This window comes from Malaya genurostris, chromosome 1, assembly GCF_030247185.1.
Source record: "Malaya genurostris strain Urasoe2022 chromosome 1, Malgen_1.1, whole genome shotgun sequence".
Lineage (NCBI taxonomy): Eukaryota > Metazoa > Arthropoda > Insecta > Diptera > Culicidae > Malaya > Malaya genurostris.
This window is the reverse complement of record NC_080570.1, coordinates 144,730,427-144,742,739: the sequence shown is the minus strand read 5'-3', so window position 1 is coordinate 144,742,739 and position 12,313 is coordinate 144,730,427. Positions and strand designations below refer to the sequence as shown.

Genomic DNA, 12,313 nt, shown 5'->3' with positions numbered 1-12,313 from the left:
CATTGCAGTCAGCTCGTAATACCAAACAAAAAAAATGCATCTAAAATACTGCTATCACAGAAATTCTAATCACGTGAGCCATTGCCTCACCTTCCGGAATCACCACAACCATCCAAGATTAGACGATGTGATAACAAACCAGAGATATATACCTATGCCCGCCCATATCAACTGGAATGGGTAGCATTTTGTTTAATAATATGAAAGCATTTTTATCAGTAAGGAAATGTGCTGTGCTTTACCAACTTTACGGAAGGACGACGACTCATCAGATTCAGAGCGCTACAGTAGCTAGAAAATTCAAACTTCAATTTAGCTTCTACTAGTCAATAGAATAACGTAGGTAAAGAAAGTCGGAAAATTAGATCCATAATCCTGTCGTTTAAGGGGGAACACTCAAGTCTTTTTCAATTGGGGGGATAAAAACCCGCATAACTTAAAGAGTTCGCCTGAAAAAATCCGTGAAACTAAGGAAAACAGTTGTCAGATATCTTTAAAATTTGTGAAACTTCGAAACAAAATTTTCTGAGAAATATCGACTTTAGGATTTTGAAATTTTGAGATTTCCAAAGTCAAAAGCTTTAAAAATGTCCCAGAGAGTCGATTTGAAAATTTGTTTTTTTTTTTTCAAGGTAACACTAGATATCTTCGTTTTGTGCATTTCTAAGTCAAAAAATCGCATGAAAACCCGTATAGAAATCGTTTGAAAAAGAGACTAGTGTATTTCAATTTTTTAATAGAAAAAAATAGCTTCAACATACAATGAGCTCCGAGGTTCAGTCGAGTAACCGATGTGCTTGTGATCTAATGTTTCTCGGTTCAAGTCGCGATGCTGCTAACGAACTTTTGTTTTAAAGGGGCTGGAGTCCACTAGGAGATTGATAGTACCTATTAGCTCTCTCCGGACTGTACCAGCCTAGATGCCGTGTGGAATCCGGCGGAAGAAAATGAACCAAGAATAGATCCACTGGGTTCCTGCTTCCATGTCGTAAAAGGCGACAATTGCAGGAGTTTCTTTTTCCTTTATGTTATCAGATATTTTCAATGTTTCACTTCTGATTACTCTATTTTACTAAATTATCTCTTCATTCAACCTTTCAATTTTCGTCTAACTTCGAAAAAAAGTTTTATTTGAAATGTTTTCTTCTTCCTTGTTATTGATTGTTTGTCAGGATTATAAATTGAATGATAAAAAAATAAATAATCTAAAACTATTGCACAAATCCGTTGATATTACAAAGTTAATAACAGAGATAACATATATCGATATATTGAATACGTAGTAAAAAAACACTTGATATTAATATTTCAAGCAATAAATTAAGATTTTTCTCGGTAGCCGGCTGCCCATATCAACCAATATAACCAATTAATAATTTTAATAAGTAATTAAAATAATAAAGCGGAAATAATAAAGAATAATAAGTAATAAATAATGATTTAAAACAACTGTTTAGAATATGTCAATGCAATGAATCAACTATCTTGTCTAAACCCTATTCACTCGTTTATTTCGTAACACGTAATTTCATTTATAAAAATAGATAAGTTTTTATTCGTTACGCGATAGTATTTCAAATCTTTCTTCAGTTTACTCGAATAAGAGCTGTGAATCAAGACTTTCCGGGACTTCAATATAGAATATTGTTGAAACGTTCACTCGGGAAATCAGTGAGTGTAGCGGTGCATCCGAGCATCTTGAAACCGGAACATACTGAGTCACACACGAATAATACCAATACTGAAATTTTTACTAACAAATATCCTTCTCCCGTGACACTTGTGGAGTGCGCAGTAGTATATACGGCCTCTAGTAACAACAAGTGTTGGACTAACATCCCTTCCCATTCCTTAGACGATCTACGTTTGGGCCTGGCCGGCGCCGGTACTGATCAATGAATTCTGGGATTACCAGAAGATGTACATTGAAGGATGATTTACCAGTCCCAGGATGGATCATATAGAAACTCCCTGTACAATTTCAGCTAATCCCGATCAGTAACGGAGTAGCAACCAGGGGTGGTCGCTCAAGCTCAAGAAAAAAATAGCTTCAACACACCGACGCATGAAGAGTTTGCTGCATCATTGATCTTTAGGGATGTTACAAAAAAGAAGCGTTCTTCATGTCACTAATTTGTCAATTGAACGTTTAGTGGAATGAATTCCACAACAATAATATATGCATGTGTTTAGAAGTATTGGAGGAAAATGGAAACCGTATGTGATTAAGCCGAGTGATGTTTTTGAAGAACGAGAATAGGAAGTAAGAACAGGAACAAGAATGGGATCTCGAACAAGAATGATTTTTGAGTCAATTGTTATAGCGGATTTTCAAACAGTTATTTCGAGTGTTTTTTTAGCATTTTCTTGTCATAATCTATTCCTAATCATCCTAGTGGTGTGTTTATGCCTTTCGCATACTCGACAACATTCCCGTAGTCAAACGTATCTGCAATAATACATTTGAATTGGATCATTGATCACTTTTGGAAAAAAGAGATTGAAAAAATCCATTTGTCGGTTACGTCACTTATATGATTATATCTTCGAAATTGTGTGCAATGATCCAATAGTAGCTTTCGAACGAACCTGAGATTACTGAAATCGGATCAGCCATCTACGATAAAATTGAGGGCAATCGGAATAAAATAGCCTTGTGTAGGTTACGACACTTATATTATTATATCTCCGAAACCAACAGTGACAGCCATTTTATCTTCGAACTTGATTCACAACCCAAAAGTAGCTTTCAAGAAATCGGTAGCTATTTCCGAGCAAATTGAGCGAAGACAGAAGTGGATTTTGTCGGTTACGTCACTTATATCATTAGCAGTATTCAAATGAGCCTAGGCTTGTCGAAATCGGGTTTTCCACCTTTGAGAAAATGAGCGGAGAGAAAAATATTTCAAAGCTGTACACACCCTAACATTTTTCGATTCCATCGAGTTGAGTTTTCCAGAAATCCTATATCCTTTCTATAGAAAGAGACAAAATTCCGGGCTTCCGACACGTTTTGTTCGGCAGTGAAACAGGCGCTACCTATGTATGGTTATGGTCATGAGTGTTTTTAATGGACTAATATGAGAGAAACACGTTTGTGCATGTTGTTTAAGACGGTCTATTTAGTCAATTAATAACCAAAATGCTCCTATAATTGATTTTCTCGCCTGAATTAGGAACATTATTTCAGGTGTAGAAATTAGTTTTAGAACTCAGATTCAAAATTTAGTTCTAGATTACTGGTTCAAAATTTAAAACTAAGACTCTGGAACTGAATCCTAATACTGGATTCTTCTGGAACTGGTTTCTTGACTATATGTTTTTTGAACTGAATTTGGTTCCTTGATTTATGTTCGGAATTCGAATCAAGAGCTTTGATTCAGGATTTCGGCATCAGAATTTTGCAACAAAATTCGGGATATTAATTTTAGACCTGGATTCTGGTTTCAAAGTTTGTAAACGACATTCCAGTGACGGTGACGGAAGGAGACGGATCGCGTGAGGCGTACTTTAAAGTGCAATAAATTACCTCAACATGGTTATTTCATCATTTTATCATCTTGGTTACGAGATCATTCAGTTTTTTTTGTTTCACTTCACTGAAACTGAATTCACATGGCAGTTGGGAAAACTCCTTGATGATATATAATACAAAATTTCATGACAATCTATCCACTAGTGTTTGAATAACAGCTGATCGTGTCAGACGAGTTCTAGTTTTCATCAAGCTATGGAAAAAGACGCACCAGCGCATTCTTGCATAAAAGCAACGGTGAAATTGAATGATTTTCGAATTGGTCCACCATCCCCCGTATTCTCCAGACTTGGCCCCCAACGACTATTATCTATTTCAAAAGGTTGAAAAGGTTTCTTCAGGGAAAAAAATTCGTCGAATGGTGAGGCCATTGCAAAAACGGAAGCCTTTTTGAAGGCCTTGAAAAAGCTTTTTTTCAAAGAACATCAAAATGTTGGAGGACCGGTGGGTCAAGTGTATCACTATAGATGGAGATTATACTGAAGAATAAAAAAACTTTTTCTTTCATTCTGGAACATACGATTTTTAGGAAATGAGTGTTCATTTCAAAGAAGATTTTTGGGAAACGAATTTTTCATCGATGAACAAAAACTGAACATTTCTAGAAATGTTAGGTGAGCGTAGGGTAGTTGATAAGTGGATAAATAGTGGTGATATATATTCGAAATTTATTCGGCAATACCGTGAAGGTGAAGTAATATCATCAATAGAAGCAGCAAGTGCTGTAATTAATAAAAGCTATAATGGTAATCAAAAATTAAAAAAAAAACAAACACAAAGCATGCTGCTATGCGGCTGATTAAAAAATACTACCAGATTTATTAGCTTGAAAATCATAGGCACAAGTAACAGAAGCGCAGGTTTTCGCTACGTCAATTCAAACGCTGCGCCTGCTGTGTGTTTGGGACATGCACAATGCTGCACTCCTTTTACTTCTATGAATCAAATGAAGGCTAAATAGCGTTTTTTGGCTTTAGTCAAAATAGTGCAGTGTAATCAACCAGCTGGAATTAAAACATCCTTTCGTCACTATAATCACTATTTAAAATGTGGGAATAATTTTTTTTGTTCATATTGATCACCCTACGTGCATCGAAGATAGCGCAGACATTATTTCTCAGTTGAGAAGTTATTCAGTAGAGATATTTTAATGATGAAAATATAATCATTAAATCTTACACGAATCACTTCGGTGTCGAACTGAAACGTACTTCTCCCTTTCGATTATCTCTTTAGCGATATTTCTGTGGGTGAAAATTTGTCATCAAGTTTCACTGAAACAAATAATCATTTGTGAACTTCGAGGTTCAGAGTTTTGGGGATGCTTATTTTTTTTAGAAAATCTCTTGAACTGATTTTGTTACGAGCGATGGTAAAATGAACTTTTTCAGATCATGTCCTGATACTCATTGGCTAATGCTTTATGCATTTTGAATATCATTCAAACTTTAAAAAATGCAATATTTTAATACTAAAAGAGAACGTGAATCCTTAATAAGCTCAAATTCAATGTTTTCAGCTCATGAAGTTGTGTTTGTAGAGTATTCAAAGTGGATAATCGAACATCACTTTAACCCATCTGTCTTTCGCATCCGAATTGCTCCTCCTCAGCGACATTCACTTTCCTTACCACATACACACACACAGACACACACACGCGAACACTGACTGCACTCTGCACAGTAGTGCTTCAGGTCCAAAGTCCGGATCTGATTACAAAAATAAATACACTTGAACTGTGCCTGCGCCTGCCTGCCTGCCTTTGCTGTGTGTCATCACCGATTCCGTTGCCTCGGCTCGCAAGGTGATTGCTGCAATTTGTGCTGAGCATTAAATTATTCTAAAACAAAAGCCGTTGTCATCAATTTTGTTTGTACATCACGTGTTATGGGTGCAGATAATTATGGTGTGAGTTAGGAATTTTACATGGGGGAATAACGAATGATGAATTTTTATTCTTGAATGAATTTGGTACAAAACTATGCTGCAACCCAAGTATGTTGTGGTAACTTATTTCTAACCAGTTTACGACTCATAAAATATCCATATTTTTTGTTTCAAACTTGGCTTAACTCCACACTTAAAAGTGTGGATTACACAGTATTAGAAATAATCAGATCGCACAAACATAAATAATCCCAACGTTTAATCTAACTTAACACAAAACATCTTGATAAAAACCGTCCAACGTTGGGAGCTTAGTTGCATTTCGCTTCGAATAAAAACAGCAGAACCATTAATCTCATCTGACTCAGCACGGCTTCCAAAGACGATCCCGCGTAGCGCAACCGATCTGCAGTCGCCGCACAACAACAATCGTGTGCACGCGTAGGTGTGCCACTTAATGACCAAACCAGACACCGACACCGAACTGACTTCCTCGTTAAATTCGACCATGTCCCGCAGCGTTTTTCATTGCGTACCCAGCGGTGGTGTCACGGAGATAGAGATAGAGAGATGATTGCGCATTGAACACAGCCGCCGAAGAACGGTCACCGAAACTGGTTTCAGTATTTTTCGACAAAAAAATTCTCTTACTGCTTCTGCCTTCAGTTGCAGAATCAAGGTGAAATTGCATAAATCAATCCACTGTCCGGACCGTGCAGGACACGAAAGCAAGAATTCACAACATTTCTATCGATTGAATCGAACAACTAAAATAAAAAACACAACACGTCGTTTGTTTACTTTTTCACAATCCCATTAATGTGACGTTCGTTTTTCTTTCACAGATCTTAAATTCCTTCGTATGTCAGAGCATCAAAACCGCCAGAACGGGAAGTTTGTGTTGTCGCAGCAGAATCAGTGTCTCCGAACTAATCATCATCATTCTAATCAGCATCATCACCATCAGCAACAGCAAGCTCCGCCGTCGGTCGGCAGTAATCATCATAATCCACCGGCTCGTCGCTATTTGCAGCAGTTCCAATCCCAGCAGAACTCACCCATCCGCCGCCCATTGGCTTCCAACGCAAACTTCTGGTCCAATAGTAATAATAATAATAACAACGGCAATGCACCTCAAACAACACCGACCGGACCGGCAGCTCCCGGTTTCTACCCTGGTGAGTTACATCAACATCATCAGCATCAACAGCAACGGCCACAGCAACATCAGCAGCAGCATCCCGTCGACGGTGTTGATCTAAGCGAGGAGCATCTCAAAACCAACGTACAGATTGTGCTGGACAATATCAATCGAAACTATCATGCTCTGCGGGAGCAGATTCTGAGCAATCATTTTGTGAAAAATAATAACAACAACAACAACAATAATAACAATCCTAATAACGGCAGCGACGGCTTCGGCACCCATCAGGAGGCTAATTTAGTTCTGCTACAGCGCCTGCAGAGTGTAAGTGAGCAGTTGAAGAAGGGAGGAGCGAAAATGGCCAGTCCCGATTCGGATACCAATTGCAATCCGTACATGGCGGTGCCACCGCCGCTTAGCTGTTCGATCGCTTCGTCACAGGACTTCAGCCATGACTATTCCGACTATCAGTGGTTTATGGATTATGGGTAAGTAACTTGTACTGATCGCTCTCCACGCTCCAGCTACTAGCAGCAGTTCGGTTCGCTAACGTTCAATTCCTTTCCAGCAGTAGCTACCGTGATGGCATCACCCATCAGAGTATCCTGTCGGCTCTGTCGGCTTCCTACAACGGAATCGGTGAGTTGTCGTACTATGAAGATCTGGCGAAAAACATCGACGCCAATCTGGCCGAAGTGGACATGGAAAGTTTTCGCACGGAGGATATCCATTCGCTGTTGACTACGTTGCCCACGCTTTGCAGCGAAAGTGCCGAACTGCGGCGGGCCCGAAACAACAACCGTGGCGAGATGATCGGATCGGGTGAAGGCGGCTGTCACGGTACGGGACATGGAACGGGTCCGGATATGGATAATTCGATCTGCAAATCGGAGCTACTGTTTTCGCCGGTCAAGGAGTCCCACATCAGTGTGGATTCGTTGGATATGGATGGCTATCCGGACGATGACGAGATCATACTGACATGTCAGGCGAACAAGAACAACTACACGATTGCTTTCGAGCATAGTGTGCTGTATTCGGATGAGAGTTTTTATGGTAGTTTTTTTTTTGAATTTTTGTAACACACCAACGGAAAAATTAATAGCGGTTATATTCACAGATGGACCGGAAAACTACGGCAAATATAAGCTGAGCAATCTGGACCATATTATCAGGAGGAAGGCCCAGGAAACGGCAATGTCCGTTTCGGAGGTTGGATACACCACTTGGAGTAATCTCAGGAAGAATGGACCCGCTCAAAGGTAGCTACACTTTTAATTTGAATCCATCGTAGTTCAACGACGTAGGTAACGTTTCGCCCCCGATTACAGATTTTCACTGGCAACAACCAACCCGCTGATCAATCAGATATCCCGTCATGCACCGACCTGTTTCGTGCGCAAAAGTCTTAGCATGCCGGATCTGAAGGAAAAATGTGACCTTCTATCAACGGGTGCTGCTACGGCTATGGCTGCTGGTGCGATAGTCGGTGGTGAAGCATTTGAAGACGACCGATTTAGCAAGGATACCCAACAGCATCATCATCATCAACTGAATGTTTCACAAGCGGCCAATAACCAAACCGTACCCTCGGGAGAATCCTACGGTAAACAGATGCGTACGCTGTTGCCAATGTATCCGATTCCGACGGACGACGGTAGCGAGTGTCCCGCCCCGTTGAAGGATTCTAGCTTGAAGTAAGTTAAAGTTTAGCTTTAGGTTGTCTCGATGTCGACTACTTCTCTTTTTAATACTATCTTTACCAGAGCTTAAAATTGTCACGCATTCTCAATGAAAGAAACAATTCCAGCAGTCTCATTTTCAATGTTTTACTGTCCCGTCTTCGTAAATGACCGACATCAGAACAAACGAAGAGAGACGAAGCATTTTCGTTTCTCAACGAAAAAAAGCGAGAGCATAATTGCCAACGTCACTCTTTCCTCTATGACAAGACGAAACTAAACCAAAATTCACGAAGTGCTCTATAAACAGTTTTAATTGAACACTGTTTAAAAAACAAAATTCCATGATTTGAAAGCATTGCTCTGGAGTTAACTTATTCATGATGATTTGCCAAACAATACTGAGTAGAGACGTCACTTTACACTGTCAAAACAACTTTCAGAGAGAATTTTAGACCAGTTTTTTTGACAGCCATTTTTTTATTGCAGTTTTTTGAGAGCAGCTTTCCAAGAGCACATTTTTGAGAGCATTTTTAGAGCATTTTTAGAGCATTTCTAGAGTAGTTATTGAGGCAGTTTTTCGAGAGCAACTCTTTAGAGTATTTTTTCGAGACCAGTTTTAGCGTAGTTTTTTTCAAATTAGTTTTTTGAAAGCATTTTTAGAGCACTTGTTTTTAGAGTAGTTTTTTGGGAGCAGTTTTGTTGGTAGCAGTTTTTTGAGTAGTTTTTTGAGAATGTTTTTTTCAGAGCAGTTTTTAGAGTAGTTTTTGTAAGAGCAATTTTTAGAGCAGTTTTTTGAGTGCAAGTTTTTTAGAGCATTTTGTAGAGCAGTTTTCTTAAAATAGTTTTTTTGAAAGCAGTTTTTGGACTAGTTTTTCGAGAGCATGTTTAGAGTAGTTTTCTTAAAGTAGTTGTTTTTAGAGCATTTTTTTAGAGCAGTTTTTTGCAGCAGTTTCTTAGGAGTAGTTTTCTTAAAGTAGTTTTTTGAGAGCAGTTTTTTAAAGTAGTTTTTTGAGAGCATTTTGAAGCAGTTTCTTTGCAGCAATATGCTTTAAAACAAGTTCAGGACCAATTTTTTGAGAACAGTTTTTCTAGACTAGTTTTTAGAGCATTTTAGAGTAGCTTTTTAGGACTTTGTTGTTGAGAGAAGTTTTTTTTTGCAGCAGTTTTTTTAAGAGTAGTTTCTTTGAAGCAGTTTTCAAAGTAGTTTTTTAAAATAATTTTTAGAGCAATGTTTTAAAAGTCATTTTAAATGTCATTTTTAGAGAAATGTTTTAAAAGCAGTTTTTATAAAAGACTTTTTTAAGTAGTTATTTGAAAGTATTTTTAGAGCAGTTTTTTTGCAGCAATTAAAAAAAATTCAGGACCAATTTTTTGAGAGCAATCTTTTTACGCTAGTTTTTTGAGAGCATTGTTAGAGAAGTTTTTTGAGGGCAATTGTTTTAGAGCAATTTTTTTAGAGCAATTTTATTAGAGTAGTTTTTTAAGAACGGTTTTCGAGGAACAAAGAGCAGTTTTTTGATAGTATTTTTAGAGCAGTTTTTTGTTGCAGCAGCTCTTTGAAAGCAGTTTTGAAGAATAGTTTCTTGAGAATATTTTGCAGAGCAGTTTTTTTAGAGCAGTTTTTTGAAAACAATTTTTTGGACTAGCTTTTTGGCAATGGCAATTTTTTTAGAGTAATTTTTTTTAGAACAATTTTTAAGAGCAGTTTTTTAAGTGTAAGTTTAGAGCAGTTTTTTTAAAGTAGTTGTTTTCAGAGCAGTTTTTTGTAGCTGTTGTTAGAGTAATCCCTATTGAAAACACAGACCTCCTAAAAAACACCCGTTTTATAGAAAATTGAGTGTTGAGAAAAAGACGAATCCTATAAAAGAAGAAATACACTGGAATACACCTCTAATATTTCGATGTTGCCTCAACGTAATGGAACTGATAGGCGTGTGTTTCGCATGTGGGGCAGATGACTATATTTTTCAACTTTTACTGAATTTTTAAACTGTAGTATGATTAGAAGTTGTTCGTTAAGCTATCTTATAAAAGGCGAACATGTGATTATGGGCAGTTTAATACTTGCGTACTTCGACCCCGTTTCCTCATTGAATGCTTAGCTCTGCCTAGGGAATGACTTCTGTTCTCTGTCCCAGAAAGAATCAAATTCTTATTTAATCCGCCAAAAGAAGGCAATATTTTACTATTGAGACTGTTATGCCATTTATTTCAGCCCCCGCTTCAACTCTGAACACAATCTATCCTTGCCTACGTCTGTTAAATGAGCACACACTCTGTCATCGACAAGAATCTTCTTAAGTTGATCAAAAGGATATTCCCAGGTAACCAATAAGCACACACTAATGTCGCAATATGACAGCAAGACTGAATTGGGGCCGAATTTGGCAAAATATACGGCCATTGATGGATAATGCTCATTTAAGACAAGTGTGCATTTTGAAAGCTGAATTCAGATTGATTTACAACAGATGAGCCGTTAGATTGCAGATATAGAGCTGCAAAAAAGAAAGAGCCAATTCTACCTTCGTCTATGTACTACAAAGATCAACCGACTTCTAGCTTGCAAGAAATCTGCGACATGTTTATGAAGAAATTCTCTGGGGTTTTTTCTAGAGATATTTTAACAGCAGATCAAATCTCCCAGGCAGCACGAAACGTTCCTGTTTTGAGTCAGTCGTTGAGTTTTATCAATGTTGATAAAAAACAAAAGGCTATCGCTAAAATAAAGTCTTCATATTCTACTGGACCCGATGGCATTGCCGCTGTCGTCTTGAAGAAATGTTCCAGTGGTATTACAACACCATTATGTCAACTGTATCAACAGTCACTCACGACTGGAGTATTCCCTGTTGTCTGGAAATCTTCCTATATGTTCCCAGTGCACAAAAAGGAGACAGGAAGAATATCAACAACTATCGCGGCATTACCTTACTTAGTGCAATTCCTAAGCTGTTCGAACTGGTTGTTCTGGAACCCATTTTTAATCACTGTAAGCAGTACATCGTATAAACTTAGCACGGGATTCATGCCGAAACTCTTAACCGCTACAAAATAAATCACGCTTATCGCCAAACTGGACCGACTTGGCTTTGGTTCCTTTATTCTTCAGTGGACTGATATCATATCTCTGCAATCGACGGTTTGCGGTTAAAAACGATGATAATGTATCTAATGATTTTTTTTTTGCTTTTTCTGGCATTTTTACTGAGAGTCTCACGATTATCAATTGCCGACGACCTTAAGTTATTTAAAATTATTAAGACAACAGAGGATGCCATCTCCCTCCAGAGTCAACTTCGAAATTTTTTCGGAATTGTGCGAGATCAACCGAATGACATTAAATATCAGTAAATACTCGATTATCACGTTCACACGTTTCGACTGTTGTCTCCGAGGATCTACGATAGATAAAGTCACATGTGCCAAGGATCTTGAGGATTTTCTTGACAAACAACTGAACTACAAGCAACATATTTCGTACATTTTTTGCAAAGGCTTCACGTTGCCTGGAATTTGTAATTAGAACTGCTAAGCACTTCACAGACATCTACTATTTGAAGTCTCTCTACTGCTCGCTTGTACGTTTAACGCTCGAATATTGTTCGGCGGTATGCTTTACCTTAATGGAAATCTCATAATCGAATCAATACAGCGCAGATTTGTTCGGTTTGCTCTTCGCCAGTTACCATGGAATAACCCTCATCAGTTGCCGAGTTATGAAAGCCGCGGACTGCTTATCGGACTCGATACACTGAAAGTGCGACGTGATCTGTCCCGTGCTCCATGTTTGAGCATCTTGCCTGTTGTTCTCCCCTCTTCACTTATCTCCGATAGATCAGTTGCTTGGAATCTGTCGTCGACTAAACATGCATCCAGATTGATTCAGTAGTAGTAGTACTACTACTTTCACCTGTCGATAACATCACATTCGTTCATGAGAGGGTTACCACTGGTACTCAGGCCCGTACCCAGGATTTTGTTTCGGGAGGAGCCCTGATCGAACATAAAACATTTAACTTTTTTATGTAACTAATTCTCGGTGGGCATTTAGTACCTCTT

At 38.3% G+C, this 12,313-nt stretch overlaps 1 protein-coding gene across 4 annotated transcripts in view; it reads left to right on the top strand.

Annotated features, from left to right (window-relative positions):
• LOC131426050 (uncharacterized) overlaps positions 1–12,313 on the top strand; it is a 115,193-nt gene that overhangs the window by 90,300 nt on the left and 12,580 nt on the right. For 3 of the 4 annotated variants that reach the window (XM_058588469.1, XM_058588466.1, XM_058588467.1), the window contains exons 3-6: positions 6,268–7,054; positions 7,135–7,622; positions 7,687–7,828; positions 7,898–8,263. In XM_058588469.1, the coding sequence (XP_058444452.1) occupies positions 6,285–7,054; positions 7,135–7,622; positions 7,687–7,828; positions 7,898–8,263 (1,766 nt within the window). In that variant the 5' untranslated portion in view covers positions 6,268–6,284. The remainder of the gene's footprint in view (positions 1–6,267; positions 7,055–7,134; positions 7,623–7,686; positions 7,829–7,897; positions 8,264–12,313) is intronic. The other variant, XM_058588468.1, reaches the window with a different exon arrangement.